We start from the raw sequence: 19,146 nt of genomic DNA on the forward strand, positions 1-19,146 counted from the left end.
TTCATAATGCTCCAAACCGCTGAATCGACTCACTGATTCATAACGCTCAAAACTGCTGAATCGACTCACTGATTCATAACGCTCCAAACTGCTGAATCGACTCACTGATTCATAACGCTCCAAACTGCTGAATCGACTCACTGATTCATAACGCTCCAAACCGCTGAATCGACTCACTGATTCATAACGCTCCAAACTGCTGAATCGACTCACTGATTCATAATGCTCCAAACCGCTGAATCGACTCACTGATTCATAACGCTTCGAAGCTTCATGAGGCCGTGTTTTGAAATCGGTCATCACTATATAAGTCGTTATTTAGGGTTTTTTGCGCACAAAAACTATTCTCGTCACTCCATAAAGTTATTGTAGAGCCGCTGTAGTGAGATGGACTTTGTAACAGGGCTCTGAACCGGTTCAAGGAACGAAAACCGGAAACGAACAAAATTTTAAGAGGAATAAAAACGAAATCAAAATCAATATGAATCGTTCTGAACAGAAACGTTAATTTGAAATGACCATTAACCGGTTAATAACGTTATTTTATCGTTCTTTTAATATTTTAATTTGGCAGTGACCAATCATGAATTGAGTAGTCCAGCATGTGACGTGACGGATCAAGCGTGAGTGAAATGCCCGCGCACCATCATCTATGAATCTACCGTCAGTGTGAGCGCGCATTTACATGCCTCAAGTACATTTCTTTCCCCGCTGAGGTCATCAATGAATGTGCAGGTATTGGAGGACATTCTTTTCGAACGTTTAAATAAGCAGTTCGGACTTTAAACTCAAACAGACTGATTTAGGCTAGTTTATAGATTCCGTTTAAGCCTATCCAAGTAGGCTATAGCATCTATCAAACATTTTTCCTATAGCCAATACAGGACAGGTCAATGTTTTCTATACGGTTGATGCTTCGTATTAAATGGTGTTATATTGCATTAAATGATCAAGCTTTATTAGCTGACTGAATTTGATTATGGGATGCAGTGTTGCGCAGTGTTTGCTTTGAAATTAGCAGTTGACGGTGCATTAATGGTTATCCAGTTTATTTATTCTTTATTTATACATTTTTTAAAACAAGTCGTGTTGAAAAAAAGTTATGTACAAAGAATGTTATCACTCTTCTGAAAAGAATAGGCATATAGAGGGCCACTTTCCGCTCCATTAAAACAGGTCAATATTTGTCCCGCTGTTTATGCTTTGTAATTAATGCATGCATTTCTGTTGTGCTTTTAAAAATATTATGAGATAAATATTCAAGTTTAATTGCCATGCGTATTATTATTATTGAGTGAAAAATAAGTCTATTTATACATATTTGTATAGGCTAAATTAAAATAACGTTATTAACCGGTATTTTTTCAAATCAAACCGTTCTCGGAACAGTAATGTTTATTGAGGAACGCAAAAACGGAAACGTTAAAATATCGATTCTGCTCGGAGTGAACCGATTGAGATTTTTTCCCGTTTTTAAGCCCTGGTTTGTAACTTTAGTCTTTAGTGTCTTTTAAGGGTCTTGAGAGTGTAAAGTTGAGCCAATGGAGGCCTTTCAGAGCATCAGATTTACACTAAAATATCTTCATTTGTGTCTGAAGATGAACGGAGGTCTGACGGGTGTCCAACCACATGAGGGTCAGTCATTAATGACACAATTTTTGGGTGAATTAACCCTTTAACCAGAGCTCTTGAGTGTGAACCGTAAACGAGATGAAAAGCAGCTGTTATTTTGATCCGTGTTTACTCTCGCTACAGCCTGTGTAAGGCTCGAGGGCAGATAAGGCTCTTCCCTGTTCCTCACACTGATGCCAAATCATCACGGCTGAGATATGCCTTTGCTAATTCATAAATTATTTGGCCAAACATGTGCTGTATAAATATTGCCAAACTCAGGCGGTATAAAATGGTAAAAACATACTCTGATACCATATTTACATAGTATATTTACATATATGTAGTCTCTTCTGCTCACCAAGGCTGGATTTATTTGATATGAAATACAGTAAAAACAGTGAAATATTATTACAAAATAAAAGAACGGAATTTTAAAAATGCAATATTTTTATGGAAACCATAACGCATTTTTTTCCGGATTCCTCAATAAAGAGAAAGTTCAAACGAACAGAAAATCTGTAACACTTTATTTTAGTGTGCTTGTTGTATTATAATACATACCAATAACGGTCACACTTTATAATAACTGAAGCATTAGTTAAGCATTAGTAAATCGTTAATTCATCATTTGTAAAGCATTAATATACATTAATAAATATAATGCTATAAATGCTTTATTCTTGATTTATAAGCATATCCATAATGTATTTAATAATTATATTTTCATACTTCATAAATGATCAATTTATCATTTCTAAATTAAGTATTACATTGTTTACAAACCAGTTATTTAGGAGTTGTCAGTGGTTCATCAGATCATTTAGAAAGCGTAAGTAAAGGGTTAATAAACTATTTAAATGTACATTTATACATTTTATTATTAAGACTTATAGTAAAAGTTGCTCAGTGTGTTAATAAATACTTTATTAACATATATTCCTACTGTAATTCATGATTAATTCAGGTAGTTATAAAACATTTAATAGTTGTCAATGAACTATTTCTGTGAGCTCATCTAAAGTGAGGACTAGTTATGCCTCGTAAAGCTTTTACAAAGGAGATTTAAAGCCTCAGTTTCTCTTCTGAACATAAAAAGGAAACAAACACAACACAGGAGGAATATAACACATAGAAATATTTATTTCAAAATGCAAAAATGGAGAATGTACAACTAGTAACTTAATATAAAATTTAAATTAAACTTCTTCAATGTCATATAAAATAATATTCCTGTAGACCAGAGGTGGAAAGAGGAACAAAATATTCTACTCAAGTAAAAGTACTACTACTTCAATGAAATTTTACTTAAGTAGAAGTAAAAGTACTCGTCTAAAAATGTACTCAAGTAAAAGTAAAAAGTAGTTCATTTAAAATGTGCTCAGAGTAAAAGTTACTGAGTTACTGTGTAGGGTTGTGGTAGAATGAGTTTCACAGCATCACGGTATTAATTATTTAATAAATAAACTGTATTATTAAATTATGGTTATTATTATCACCAGTTAAAATGGCATTAAATTAATGGAAACTTTTTTTTCTTTGGTTGAAAAAATTCTTTATTATAACAAACTTTTTACATTTCAATAAAACATGTATAATGAACTAAATAAATTATTTTGAATTAGATTAACAACTTTAGGAATAATAGAGTTTTCTTTTTATGATTTAATACAAATACATTACCAAAACAGTGGTAATCAAATACTTATCGTTTCATTTTTTTGGGCAAAGCGCTGCTGTTTTACTAAATTAAACCATGGATTTAAAAATATATTCTTAAATAATGTTTAAATGATGTAATATTATTATTATTATTATTTTGACAAGTCTTCTATAGGCCTACAATAGTAATATATTTCTGTCACAATTTCATCTAGTTAAACCGTTTATTTTGACGGGTTTTAGTGAGGACCTATTTCAGGGAAGATCTGTTTCAGAGTGTATTTGATAAAGGTTTTTAATCAAATAAAATGATGAACATGTTCATTAGGGGGTCTCAGATCAGCTCTGGAAATGTTCATACCGTATGTTTATGCCCAAATATGTTATTTGAGACGTTAAACACCACGAGCATCATGTCGCGATTTGATTTATTGTACAGCTTCCTCCTTTACATCAACATTTTTGTGCTAATTTAATATCCTCCAGGACAACACCCGGCTATGTTTTGTCTATATCCAAAGTTTCTCCATCCTATCCAGGGGTTCGCGACGGCGTTTCGCTTTCAGCTGACGTCTGTCTTGTCCGGCTGTCTCCATCTTTTTGTGATTTTTGCGTTCGTTCTCCCGCCTTCAATTCAATGCAGTCGTTTCCGGATCGTGTTCCCCCCCCTTTCTATTATTTATTTTTACTCAGTAACGGATGTGGTTTAAAATGTAGCGAAGTACAATACTTCAAACAAAACATACTTAAGTAAAAGTAAAATTACAGATTTTTAAATCTACTTAAAAAAGTAGAAGTACGCAGAAAAACTACTCAATTACAGTAACGCGAGTAAATGTAATTCGTTACTTTCCACCTCTGCTGTAGACCGCCAGAAACCATAACCGCAATCAGATGAAACTAAGCCTCTGCATTACATTTCTGTAAAGTGTAAACATTGCTGAATAAAAATACACTGGATTACAGGCAAAATACAACAAATTAAATTTAGATAAAACAATAATAAAATGTGTTATAGTGTCAAAACAGTACTAACTTTAAAACATTAGAGAACAGCCGCGCAGAAGAAACTGAGGCTTTAAATCTCCTTTATAAAAGCTTTACGAGGCATAAATCGTCCTCACTTTACATGAGCTCAAGAAATAGTTCACTGACAACTACTAACTGTTTCATAAATACCTGAATTAATCATGAATTACAGTAGGAATATATGTTAATAAAGCATTTATTAACACGCTGAGTAACTATTACAATATGTCTAAATAATAAGATGTATAAATGTATATTTATTTATTACTTACACTTTATAAATGATCTGATGAACCACTGACAACTCCTAAATAACTGGTTTGTAAACAATGTAATCCTTCATTTAGAAATGATAAATTGATCATTTATAAAGTATGATAATACAATTATTAAACACATTATAGATATGCTTATAAAGCATTTATAGCTGTATTTATAAACTGCTTAGTAATGCTTTACAAATGATGAATTAACTATTTACTAATGCTTAACTAATGCTTCATAGTGTGTAGTTATTTTAAAGTGTTAGTGTACATGTTAATCAGTATTACTCGGTACTTAAATATATAATTACACTGAAACAATGACACCTTAAAATAAAGCATAACCCAAAAATGTCTTTACTGTTGATCTTCACTATACCATGGTTGGGAATAATTACCTTATGTTTCCCAGACTCTTGAAAGAATATCATGTTGCCTCATCTAACAAAGCCTGGTGATGTAATGGTAAGTGAGTCGTGTGTGTGTGTGTGTGTGTGTGTGTGTGTGTGTGTGTGTGTGTGTGTGTGTGTGTGTGTGTGTGTGTGTGTGTGTGTGTTTTCTGCAGTGTGTACACAGAGTCCACTGTGCTGTATGAGTCCACACTGGACCAGCCTGAGGAAACCATCGTCCTCAAAACCAGCCAGCGAGCTCGACCCAGACTCCACCGCCTGCCCAGTGTAGACCTGCAGTCGTCATCCAGGTGTGTGTGTGTGTGTGTGTGTGTGTGTGTGTGTGTGTGTGATCACAGCTCTGTCAGTAACACTTAAGAGGCAGGTGACTCTATTATTCGTGTCAGCGAGTCTGTCCTGAATGTAAACACACACACAGCTGTGGATGGTTACTGTAGCCCTGCGCTGACAGCGCTTCCACAACCTTCTGCTCACACACACACACACACACACACACAGAGGGAATTCAGTCACAACAACAATCACTTTTTTTCCCCCCGTTATTCCTAGATGTGAAATATTTTATCATGTAGAAATTGTGCCTGGGGCCTTTGAAAATCTTAAAAAACGATATTAACTATGGCTTTTTAATCAATTTCTTTTATCACTATTTGATTGGAGTAATTGGAATTGGACATTATTTAATTTTTACATTTTAAATGATTTTTATGATGGACAGATGCACTTTTATGATGGATAGATGCACTTTTATGATGGACAGATGCACTTTTATGATGGATAGATGCACTTTTACGACAGATGGATGCACTTTTATGATGGACAGATGCACTTTTATGATGATAGATGCACTTTTATGATGATAGATGCACTTTTATGATGGATAGATGCACTTTTATGATAGATGCACTTTTATGATGGAGGGATGCACTTTTATGATGGATAGATGCACTTTTATGATGGATAGATGCACTTTTATGATGGATAGATGCACTTTTATAATGGATAGATGCACTTTTATGATGGATAGATGCACTTTTATGATGAATAGATGCACTTTTATGATGGAGGGATGCACTTTTATGATGGATAGATGCACTTTTATGATGGATAGATGCACTTTTATGATGGATAGATGCACTTTTATGATGGAGGGATGCACTTTTATGATGGATAGATGCACTTTTATGATGGATAGATGCACTTTTATGATGATAGATGCACTTTTATGATGGAGGGATGCACTTTTATGATGGATAGATGCACTTTTATGATGGATAGATGCACTTATATGATGGATAGATGCACTTTTATGATGGATAGATGCACTTTTATGATGGATAGATGCACTTTTATGATGGATAGATGCACTTTTATGATGGATAGATGCACTTTTATGATGGATAGATGCACTTATATGATGGATGGATGCACTTTTATGATGGATAGATGCACTTTTATGATGGATAGATGTACTTTTATGATGGATAGATGCACTTTTATGATGGATAGATGTACTTTTATGATGGATAGATGCACTTTTATGATGGATAGATGCACTTTTATGATGGATAGATGCACTTATATGATGGATAGATGCACTTTTATGATGGATGGATGCACTTTTATGATGGATAGATGCACTTTTATGATGGATAGATGTACTTTTATGATGGATAGATGCACTTTTATGATGGATAGATGTACTTTTATGATGGATAGATGCACTTTTATGATGGATAGATGCACTTTTATGATGGATAGATGCACTTTTATGATGGATAGATGCACTTTTATGATGGATGGATGCACTTTTATGATGGATGGATGCACTTTTATGATGGATGGATGCACTTTTATGATGGATAGATGCACTTTTATGATGGACAGATGCACTTTTATGACGATAGATGCCCTTTTATGATGGATAGATGCACTTTTATGATGGATAGATGCACTTTTATAGATGCACTTTTGTGATGGATAGATGCACTTTTATGATGGATAGATGCACTTTTATGATGGATAGATGCACTTTTATGATGGATAGATGCACTTTTATGATGGATAGATGCACTTTTATGATGGATAGATGCACTTTTATGATGGATAGATGCACTTTTATGATGGATAGATGCACTTTTGTGATGGATAGATGCACTTTTATGATGGACAGATGCACTTTTATGATGGATAGATGCACTTTTATGATGATAGATGCACTTTTATGATGATAGATGCACTTTTGTGATGGATAGATGCACTTTTATGATGGATAGATGCACTTTTATGATGATAGATGCACTTTTATGATGAATAGATGCACTTATATGATGATAGATGCACTTTTATGATGATAGATGCACTTTTATGATGATAGATGCACTTTTATGATGAATAGAGTCACTTTTATGATGGATAGATGCACTTTTATGATGGATAGATGCACTTTTATGATGGATAGATGCACTTTTATGATGGATAGATGCACTTTTATGATGAATAGATGCACTTATATGATGAATAGATGCACTTATGATGATAGATGCACTTTTATGATGATAGATGCACTTTTATGATGAATAGAGTCACTTTTATGATGGATAGAGTCACTTTTATGATGAATAGATGCACTTTTATGATGGATAGATGCACTTTTATGATGAATAGATGCACTTTTATGATGATAGATGCACTTTTATGATGAATAGAGTCACTTTTATGATGGATAGATGCACTTTTATGATGGATAGATGCACTTTTATGATGATAGAGTCACTTTTATGATGAATAGATGCACTTTTATGATGGACAGATGCACTTTTATGATGAATAGTCACTTTTATGATGATAGATGCACTTTTATGATGAATAGAGTCACTTTTATGATGGATAGATGCACTTTTATGATGATAGAGTCACTTTTATGATGATAGATGCACTTTTATGATGGATAGATGCACTTTTATGATGAATAGAGTCACTTTTATGATGGATAGATGCACTTTTATGATGGATAGATGCACTTTTATGATGATAGATGCACTTTTATGATGGATAGATGCACTTTTATGATGGATAGATGCACTTTTATGATGAATAGAGTCACTTTTATGATGGATAGATGCACTTTTATGATGGATAGATGCACTTTTATGATGATAGATGCACTTTTATGATGAATAGAGTCACTTTTATGATGAATAGATGCACTTTTATGATGGATAGATGCACTTTTATGATGGATAGATGCACTTTTATGATGGATAGATGCACTTTTATGATGAATAGATGCACTTTTATGATGAATAGAGTCACTTTTATGATGGATAGATGCACTTTTATGATGAATAGAGTCACTTTTATGATGGATAGATGCACTTTTATGATGGATAGAGTCACTTTTATGATGAATAGATGCACTTTTATGATGGACAGATGCACTTTTATGATGAATAGATGCACTTTTATGATGATAGATGCACTTTTATGATGAATAGATGCACTTATATGATGATAGAGTCACTTTTATGATGAATAGATGCACTTTTATGATGAATAGATGCACTTTTATGATGGACAGATGCACTTTTATGATGAATAGATGCACTTTTATGATGATAGATGCACTTTTATGATGAATAGATGCACTTATATGATGATAGAGTCACTTTTATGATGAATAGATGCACTTTTATGATGGATAGATGCACTTTTATGATGGATAGAGTCACTTTTATGATGAATAGATGCACTTTTATGATGGATAGATGCACTTTTATGATGGATAGAGTCACTTTTATGATGAATAGATGCACTTTTATGATGAATAGATGCACTTTTATGATGGATAGATGCACTTTTATGATGAATAGATGCACTTATATGATGAATAGATGCACTTTTATGATGGATAGATGCACTTTTATGATGGATAGATGCACTTTTATGATGAATAGATGCACTTTTATGATGATAGAGTCACTTTTATGATGATAGATGCACTTTTATGATGATAGAGTCACTTTTATGATGAATAGATGCACTTTTATGATGGATAGAGTCACTTTTATGATGAATAGATGCACTTTTATGATGGATAGATGCACTTTTATGATGAATAGATGCACTTTTATGATGATAGATGCACTTTTATGATGGATAGATGCACTTTTATGATGAATAGATGCACTTTTATGATGGATAGATGCACTTTTATGATGGATAGATGCACTTTTATGATGGATAGATGCACTTTTATGATGAATAGATGCACTTTTATGATGATAGAGTCACTTTTATGATGATAGATGCACTTTTATGATGATAGAGTCACTTTTATGATGGATAGATGCACTTTTATGATGATAGAGTCACTTTTATGATGATAGATGCACTTTTATGATGATAGAGTCACTTTTATGATGAATAGATGCACTTTTATGATGGATAGATGCACTTTTATGATGAATAGATGCACTTTTATGATGATAGAGTCACTTTTATGATGATAGATGCACTTTTATGATGATAGAGTCACTTTTATGATGAATAGATGCACTTTTATGATGGATAGAGTCACTTTTATGATGAATAGATGCACTTTTATGATGGATAGATGCACTTTTATGATGAATAGATGCACTTTTATGATGGATAGATGCACTTTTATGATGGATAGATGCACTTTTATGATGGATAGATGCACTTTTATGATGAATAGATGCACTTTTATGATGATAGAGTCACTTTTATGATGATAGATGCACTTTTATGATGATAGAGTCACTTTTATGATGATAGATGCACTTTTATGATGAATAGATGCACTTTTATGATGGATAGAGTCACTTTTATGATGAATAGATGCACTTTTATGATGGATAGATGCACTTTTATGATGGATAGATGCACTTTTATGATGGATAGATGCACTTTTATGATGGATAGATGCACTTTTATGATGAATAGATGCACTTATATGATGAATAGATGCACTTATGATGATAGATGCACTTTTATGATGATAGATGCACTTTTATGATGAATAGAGTCACTTTTATGATGGATAGAGTCACTTTTATGATGAATAGATGCACTTTTATGATGGATAGATGCACTTTTATGATGAATAGATGCACTTTTATGATGATAGATGCACTTTTATGATGAATAGAGTCACTTTTATGATGGATAGATGCACTTTTATGATGGATAGATGCACTTTTATGATGATAGAGTCACTTTTATGATGAATAGATGCACTTTTATGATGGACAGATGCACTTTTATGATGAATAGTCACTTTTATGATGATAGATGCACTTTTATGATGAATAGAGTCACTTTTATGATGGATAGATGCACTTTTATGATGATAGAGTCACTTTTATGATGATAGATGCACTTTTATGATGAATAGAGTCACTTTTATGATGGATAGATGCACTTTTATGATGGATAGATGCACTTTTATGATGATAGATGCACTTTTATGATGAATAGAGTCACTTTTATGATGAATAGATGCACTTTTATGATGGATAGATGCACTTTTATGATGGATAGATGCACTTTTATGATGGATAGATGCACTTTTATGATGAATAGATGCACTTTTATGATGAATAGAGTCACTTTTATGATGGATAGATGCACTTTTATGATGAATAGAGTCACTTTTATGATGGATAGATGCACTTTTATGATGGATAGAGTCACTTTTATGATGAATAGATGCACTTTTATGATGGACAGATGCACTTTTATGATGAATAGATGCACTTTTATGATGATAGATGCACTTTTATGATGAATAGATGCACTTATATGATGATAGAGTCACTTTTATGATGAATAGATGCACTTTTATGATGAATAGATGCACTTTTATGATGGACAGATGCACTTTTATGATGAATAGATGCACTTTTATGATGATAGATGCACTTTTATGATGAATAGATGCACTTATATGATGATAGAGTCACTTTTATGATGAATAGATGCACTTTTATGATGGATAGATGCACTTTTATGATGGATAGAGTCACTTTTATGATGAATAGATGCACTTTTATGATGGATAGATGCACTTTTATGATGGATAGAGTCACTTTTATGATGAATAGATGCACTTTTATGATGAATAGATGCACTTTTATGATGGATAGATGCACTTTTATGATGAATAGATGCACTTATATGATGAATAGATGCACTTTTATGATGGATAGATGCACTTTTATGATGGATAGATGCACTTTTATGATGAATAGATGCACTTTTATGATGATAGAGTCACTTTTATGATGATAGATGCACTTTTATGATGATAGAGTCACTTTTATGATGAATAGATGCACTTTTATGATGGATAGAGTCACTTTTATGATGAATAGATGCACTTTTATGATGATAGATGCACTTTTATGATGGATAGATGCACTTTTATGATGAATAGATGCACTTTTATGATGATAGATGCACTTTTATGATGGATAGATGCACTTTTATGATGAATAGATGCACTTTTATGATGGATAGATGCACTTTTATGATGGATAGATGCACTTTTATGATGGATAGATGCACTTTTATGATGAATAGATGCACTTTTATGATGATAGAGTCACTTTTATGATGATAGATGCACTTTTATGATGATAGAGTCACTTTTATGATGGATAGATGCACTTTTATGATGATAGAGTCACTTTTATGATGATAGATGCACTTTTATGATGATAGAGTCACTTTTATGATGAATAGATGCACTTTTATGATGGATAGATGCACTTTTATGATGAATAGATGCACTTTTATGATGATAGAGTCACTTTTATGATGATAGATGCACTTTTATGATGATAGAGTCACTTTTATGATGAATAGATGCACTTTTATGATGGATAGAGTCACTTTTATGATGAATAGATGCACTTTTATGATGGATAGATGCACTTTTATGATGAATAGATGCACTTTTATGATGATAGATGCACTTTTATGATGGATAGATGCACTTTTATGATGAATAGATGCACTTTTATGATGGATAGATGCACTTTTATGATGGATAGATGCACTTTTATGATGGATAGATGCACTTTTATGATGAATAGATGCACTTTTATGATGATAGAGTCACTTTTATGATGATAGATGCACTTTTATGATGATAGAGTCACTTTTATGATGATAGATGCACTTTTATGATGAATAGATGCACTTTTATGATGGATAGAGTCACTTTTATGATGAATAGATGCACTTTTATGATGGATAGATGCACTTTTATGATGGATAGAGTCACTTTTATGATGAATAGATGCACTTTTATGATGGATAGGTGCACTTTTATGATGGATAGATGCACTTTTATGATGGATAGATGCACTTTTATGATGAATAGATGCACTTTTATGATGATAGAGTCACTTTTATGATGATAGATGCACTTTTATGATGATAGAGTCACTTTTATGATGATAGATGCACTTTTATGATGATAGAGTCACTTTTATGATGATAGATGCACTTTTATGATTAATAGATGCACTTTTATGATGAATAGAGTCACTTTTATGATGATAGAGTCACTTTTATGATGATAGATGCACTTTTATGATGGATAGATGCACTTTTATGATGGATAGAGTCACTTTTATGATGAATAGATGCACTTTTATGATGGATAGATGCACTTTTATGATGAATAGATGCACTTTTATGATGGATAGATGCACTTTTATGATGAATAGATGCACTTTTATGATGATAGAGTCACTTTTATGATGAATAGATGCACTTTTATGATGATAGATGCACTTTTATGATGATAGATGCACTTTTATGATGATAGATGCACTTTTATGCACTTTTATGATGAATAGATGCACTTTTATGATGATAGATGCACTTTTATGATGAATAGATGCACTTTTATGATGATAGATGCACTTTTATGATGAATAGATGCACTTATATGATGATAGATGCACTTTTATGATGATAGATGCACTTTTATGATGGATAGATGCACTTTTATGATGAATAGATGCACTTATATGATGATAGATGCACTTTTATGATGATAGATGCACTTTTATGATGGATAGATTCACTTTTATGATGAATAGATGCACTTTTATGATGATAGATGCACTTTTATGATGAATAGATGCACTTTTATGATGAATAGATGCACTTTTATGATGATAGATGCACTTTTATGATGATAGATGCACTTTTATGATGATAGATGCACTTTTATGATGGATAGATGCACTTTTATGATGGATAGATGCACTTTTATGATGGATAGATGCACTTATATGATGATAGATGCACTTTTATGATGATAGATGCACTTTTATGATGATAGATGCACTTTTATGATGGATAGATGCACTTTTATGATGGATAGATGCACTTTTATGATGGATAGATGCACTTATATGATGATAGATGCACTTTTATGATGATAGATGCACTTTTATGATGATAGATGCACTTTTATGATGAATAGAGTCACTTTTATGATGGATAGAGTCACTTTTATGATGAATAGATGCACTTTTATGATGGATAGATGCACTTTTATGATGAATAGATGCACTTTTATGATGATAGATGCACTTTTATGATGAATAGAGTCACTTTTATGATGGATAGATGCACTTTTATGATGGATAGATGCACTTTTATGATGGACAGATGCACTTTTATGATGAATAGATGCACTTTTATGATGATAGATGCACTTTTATGATGAATAGAGTCACTTTTATGATGGATAGATGCACTTTTATGATGGATAGATGCACTTTTATGATGAATAGAGTCACTTTTATGATGAATAGATGCACTTTTATGATGGATAGATGCACTTTTATGATGGATAGATGCACTTTTATGATGGATAGATGCACTTTTATGATGAATAGATGCACTTTTATGATGAATAGAGTCACTTTTATGATGGATAGATGCACTTTTATGATGAATAGAGTCACTTTTATGATGGATAGATGCACTTTTATGATGGATAGAGTCACTTTTATGATGAATAGATGCACTTTTATGATGGACAGATGCACTTTTATGATGAATAGATGCACTTTTATGATGATAGATGCACTTTTATGATGGACAGATGCACTTTTATGATGAATAGATGCACTTTTATGATGATAGATGCACTTTTATGATGAATAGATGCACTTATATGATGATAGTCACTTTTATGATGAATAGATGCACTTTTATGATGGATAGATGCACTTTTATGATGGATAGAGTCACTTTTATGATGAATAGATGCACTTTTATGATGGATAGATGCACTTTTATGATGGATAGAGTCACTTTTATGATGAATAGATGCACTTTTATGATGGATAGATGCACTTTTATGATGGATAGATGCACTTTTATGATGAATAGATGCACTTATATGATGGATAGATGCACTTTTATGATGAATAGATGCACTTTTATGATGGATAGATGCACTTTTATGATGAATAGATGCACTTTTATGATGAATAGATGCACTTATATGATGGATAGATGCACTTTTATGATGAATAGATGCACTTTTATGATGGATAGATGCACTTTTATGATGGATAGATGCACTTTTATGATGGATAGATGCACTTTTATGATGAATAGATGCACTTATATGATGATAGAGTCACTTTTATGATGAATAGATTAGGGCTGTAATCTCCCAGTCGATTAGTCGATTATTGGTCGATATGTTCTGGCTCGACCAAAATTTTGATTGGTCGATTTTTTTCAGCGTTCATTTCATTAGTTTTTGCCGCGTTCATTTCATCAGTTTTGCTGCGCCGCGTTCATTTAATCAGGTGGAAAGCACTAATTGGTAATGGGGGTGTTTTCAGAGCACCCCTGTTTCACAGGTATGAGTCTGCCTTCAGAACACCCCCATTGTTTTCACTTCTTTTGGATTGGCCCAACCAACTGGCGAAGAGAAGTCTCTCGCCGGTCCTTTGTTTTTCATTCCCGCTGGCTCGAACGCACACCCATAGCGGTAAACTTGAGGAACGCCCATCAACATACACATGAGGGGAAGCGTCACAACACCACGCTTCAGTCGTGCCGCAAAAGTGGATCTGTACTGTCCGTTTTGCCGCGTTCATTTCATCAGTTTTGCCGCGCCGCGTTCATTTCAACAGGTGGAAAACACTAATTGCTAATGGGGGTGTTTTCAGAGCACCCTGTTTCACAGGTATGAGTCTGCCTTCAGAACACCCCCATTGTTTTCACTTTTGGATTAGCCCAACCCACTGGAGAAGAGAGACAGATTGAAGAAGGCTAGTTTTCTGTAACTTATATTATTTATTTAATTGTGAGAGCGTTTTTTCTGCTCTTGATCTGGCTTGTTTAATAAATATTCCTTTTTTATTAAAGTGGACGTGCCTTTTGTGTTTAAGAGTAAAAGCTTTAAGTTAATAGTCTATTCGTGTCTCAGCCGCGAAGCTGAGCTCAGCTCCTGTTCGAGCTGCACAGAGCGGCTGAAATTATACTGTCTGTCAGTAATTATAATACATATGACAAAAACAATTGTCTAAATTATGTTGCATATTCCTCAAAAGTTCTTGTGATTATATCTAGTTGACAATAGTACTATATTTTGGGAAATCATAGGCTATGATATTGCGCAGGTGCACGTGATGCTGTCAGAGCGACAGACTCGTGTGTCAGACTCATTTCAGTGCAAAATAATCAGCTCAAAAACGATTTAATATACTGCAAATAGCCTACTAGTTTTTTATGTTTATTTATAATTAATTTATGCAGACAACAAGGCTACCAAGTACTGCGCACAGTGCGCAGCTAATTAATTAAACTTTTTTTTTCCTAACGTCATTTTTAGTCGATTTTTAGTCGAAAATTTCAGGACTCCAGTCGACCAAGATTTTCTTTGGTTGATTACAGCCCTAGAATAGATGCACTTTTATGATGGATAGATGCACTTTTATGATGGATAGATGCACTTTTATGATGAATAGATGCACTTTTATGATGATAGAGTCACTTTTATGATGATAGAGTCACTTTTATGATGAATAGATGCACTTTTATGATGGATAGATGCACTTTTATTTTTAGATTAGATTAGATTAGATTAGATTCAACTTTATTGTCATTACACAAGTACAAGTACAAGGCAACGAAATGCAGTTTAGGTCTAACCAGAAGTGCAATAGCAGCAAGTGCAGGATATACAACGTTTGCATAAGTGCAGGACATGGATATGTACTGAGTATATATAAATATGTCTATAAATAGAGAGATGGTTATTACTATAAACAGAATTTACAGGTGAATATGTACAGTGAATAATATACAGATGGTTAATACTATAAACAGAATTTACAGGTGGATATGTACTATGAATATAATATAATATACAGATGGCTATTACTATAAACAGAATTTTACAGATAGAGGTATACAATGATATGTTAGGCTAAAATGAGGAATATGGCAGTGGATTAAGGTAGTGCAATAAATTATGGACAGAAGCTATCCGAAAAAAAGTGTAAAAGTGCAGTGGAAGTGATTGCATATTACAGTTAGAAGTACGGTGCAAAATACAAATGTAAACAGTAGGTACTGTAAATAACAGTCGGCAGTGCAAATGAGCATAATCCAGTTACGGTGTGGTAGTGCAAAATGCATAAGTAAACAGTTGTTACTGTAATAAACAGTCGGTAGTGCAAATAACAAAGTGAAGGTGGATGTGAGGTAGGAGAGTTATCAGTATATGAGGGGAGTGGATCAACGGGGGTTTGAGTTCAGTAAAGAGACAGCTCTGGGGAAAAAACTGTTCTTAAGTCTGCTGGTCCTGGTCCGGTGGATCCTGAAACGCCTGCCGGAGGGCAGGAGAGAAAACAGTCTGTGGGCTGGGTGAGAGGAGTCCTTGAGGATGCTGCGAGCTCGATGCAGACAGCGTTTCCTCTGGATGTGTTCGATGGCAGGCAGTGGAGTCCCTGTGATGCGCTGGGCAGTTTTCACCACCCGCTGCAGTGCCTTGCGCTCCGCAACAGAGCAGCTCCCATACCACACTGCCACACAGTTGGTCAGGATGCTTTCTATTGCGCAGCGATAGAAGTTCACCAGGATAGCCGAGGAGAGCTGATTCTTCCTCAGTGTCCTCAGGAAGAAGAGGCGCTGGTGAGCCTTCTTGACCAGGCTGGAGGTGTTGGTCGTCCACGACATGTCCGCCGAGATGTGGGTCCCCAGGAACTTGAAACTGGAGACACGCTCAACAGCCATTCCATTGATGTGGATGGTGTCGTGTGTGCCTCTTGACTCCTTCCTGAAGTCCACGATGAGCTCCTTCGTTTTGGTGGTGTTGAGGAGCAGGTTATTATCAGCGCACCATGTGGCCAGGTGCTGGATCTCCTCCCTATAGGCAGTCTCATCGTTGTTGCTGATGAGACCAATCACCGTTGTGTCGTCCGCAAACTTGACGATAGAATTAGATCCATACACAGGCTTGCAGTCGGCGGTGAAGAGGGAGTAGAGAAACGGACTTAGCACACAGCCCTGTGGTACACCAGTGTTGAGTGTGATGGATGTGGAGCAGGTGGATCCTGAACGAACATTCTGGGGTCTGTCAGTTAGGAAGTCCAAAATCCAGTTACACATTGAAGTGTTGATGCCCAGGTCTCCAAGTTTGGCTATTAACTTGGTTGGGATGACAGTGTTGAATGCTGAGCTGAAGTCAACAAACAGCATGCGTGCGTAAGTGTTCTTATTGTCCAGGTGAGTGAGCACAGAGTGCAGTGCTATGGAAACGGCATCCTCTGTGCTCCTATTGCTGCGGTAGGCAAACTGGTGTGAGTCCAATGTGGATGGTAGAGAGTCTTTTAGGTGTTCCAGGACCAGCCGCTCAAAGCACTTCATAACGATGGGTGTGAGTGCTACAGGGCGGTAGTCATTAGGGCACCTCGGGTTAGAGTGTTTTGGCACTGGCACAATGGACGTGCGTTTAAAGCATGAAGGTACAGCTGCTTGGGTGAGAGACAGGTTGAAAATGTCTGTAAAAACCTCAGCGAGCTGCTCCGCACATGCCCTGAGAACACGACTAGGGATGTTGTCTGGTCCAGCAGCCTTGTGCGCGCTGATCCGGCTCAGTGACTTGCAGACATCTGTGGAGGAGAGTGTGATTGGTGGGTCAGCTGAGGGTTTGAGCTTGGTGGCAGTTTCTCTGTTGTCTCTTTCAAAATGAGCGTAAAAGTGATTTAGCTCGTTCAGGAAGTTGACATCAGTGGCTGCGGGGGTGGAGTGGGGGGGTTTGTAGTCACTGATGGCCTGGATGCCCTGCCACATGCGTCGAGGGTCAGAGTTGGAAAAGTGACCCTCTATCTTTAGCTTGTAGCAGTGCTTGGCCTTTTTGATGCCCCTCTTCAGGTTTGCTCTGGATGTACTGTAGGCTTGTGCATCTCCTGATCTGAAGGCAGTATTGCGTGACTTCAGCAGGAGTCGTACTTCCCTGTTCATCCATGGCTTCTGATTAGGGTATGTGGTGATCTGTTTCTGGGTTGTAACACTGTCGATGGTGGTATTGATATGATCCAATACAGAGGAGGTGTAGGAGTCAATGTCCGTGTGAGCGCCACTGGTGGCTTGAGATGCAAACATACTCCAGTCTGTGTGTAGAAACCTTTCCTGGAGTGTGGAATCAACCCCCGCAGGCCACAACTTGATGGTCTTCACTGATGGCTTCACACGGTTGATGAGGGGTGAATATTTGGGGATGAGGAACAAAGAGATGTGGTCTGACTGTCCCAGGTGGGGGAGGGGTGTCGCAACGTAAGCGCCAGCCATGTTTGTGTACACGTGGTCTAAGGTTTTGTTTCCTCTGGTGTGGCAGGAAACATGCTGGTGAAACTTGGGTAGCACTGACTTTAAGTTTGAATGATTAAAGTCACCTGCAACAATAAAAGCAGCTTCCGGGTGATCAGTCTGTTGTTTACTGATGGCTGCGTGAAGTTCTTTCATAGCAAGCTTGACATCAGCATCCGGGGGAATATAGGCTGCAGTTATAATGGTGGAAGTGAACTCTCGCGGCAGATAAAACGGTCTACATTTAACCATGAGAAACTCCAGGTTAGCTGAACAATGACTCCCAA

The 19,146-nt window shown here is 35.2% G+C and overlaps 1 protein-coding gene across 1 annotated transcript in view; it reads left to right on the forward strand.

Moving 5' to 3' along the window:
- Window positions 1–19,146, forward strand: part of LOC307119565 (piezo-type mechanosensitive ion channel component 2-like) — a gene marked incomplete at its 5' end in the record, with an annotated part of 129,959 nt that overhangs the window by 65,504 nt on the left and 45,309 nt on the right. The window contains one exon of the mRNA XM_079805907.1: window positions 5,131–5,265. Within this exon, the coding sequence (XP_079662033.1) occupies window positions 5,131–5,265 (135 nt within the window). The remainder of the gene's footprint in view (window positions 1–5,130; window positions 5,266–19,146) is intronic.

Source organism: Gobio gobio (assembly GCF_949357685.1).
Source record: "Gobio gobio genome assembly, chromosome: 23".
Taxonomy (NCBI): Eukaryota; Metazoa; Chordata; class Actinopteri; order Cypriniformes; family Gobionidae; genus Gobio; species Gobio gobio.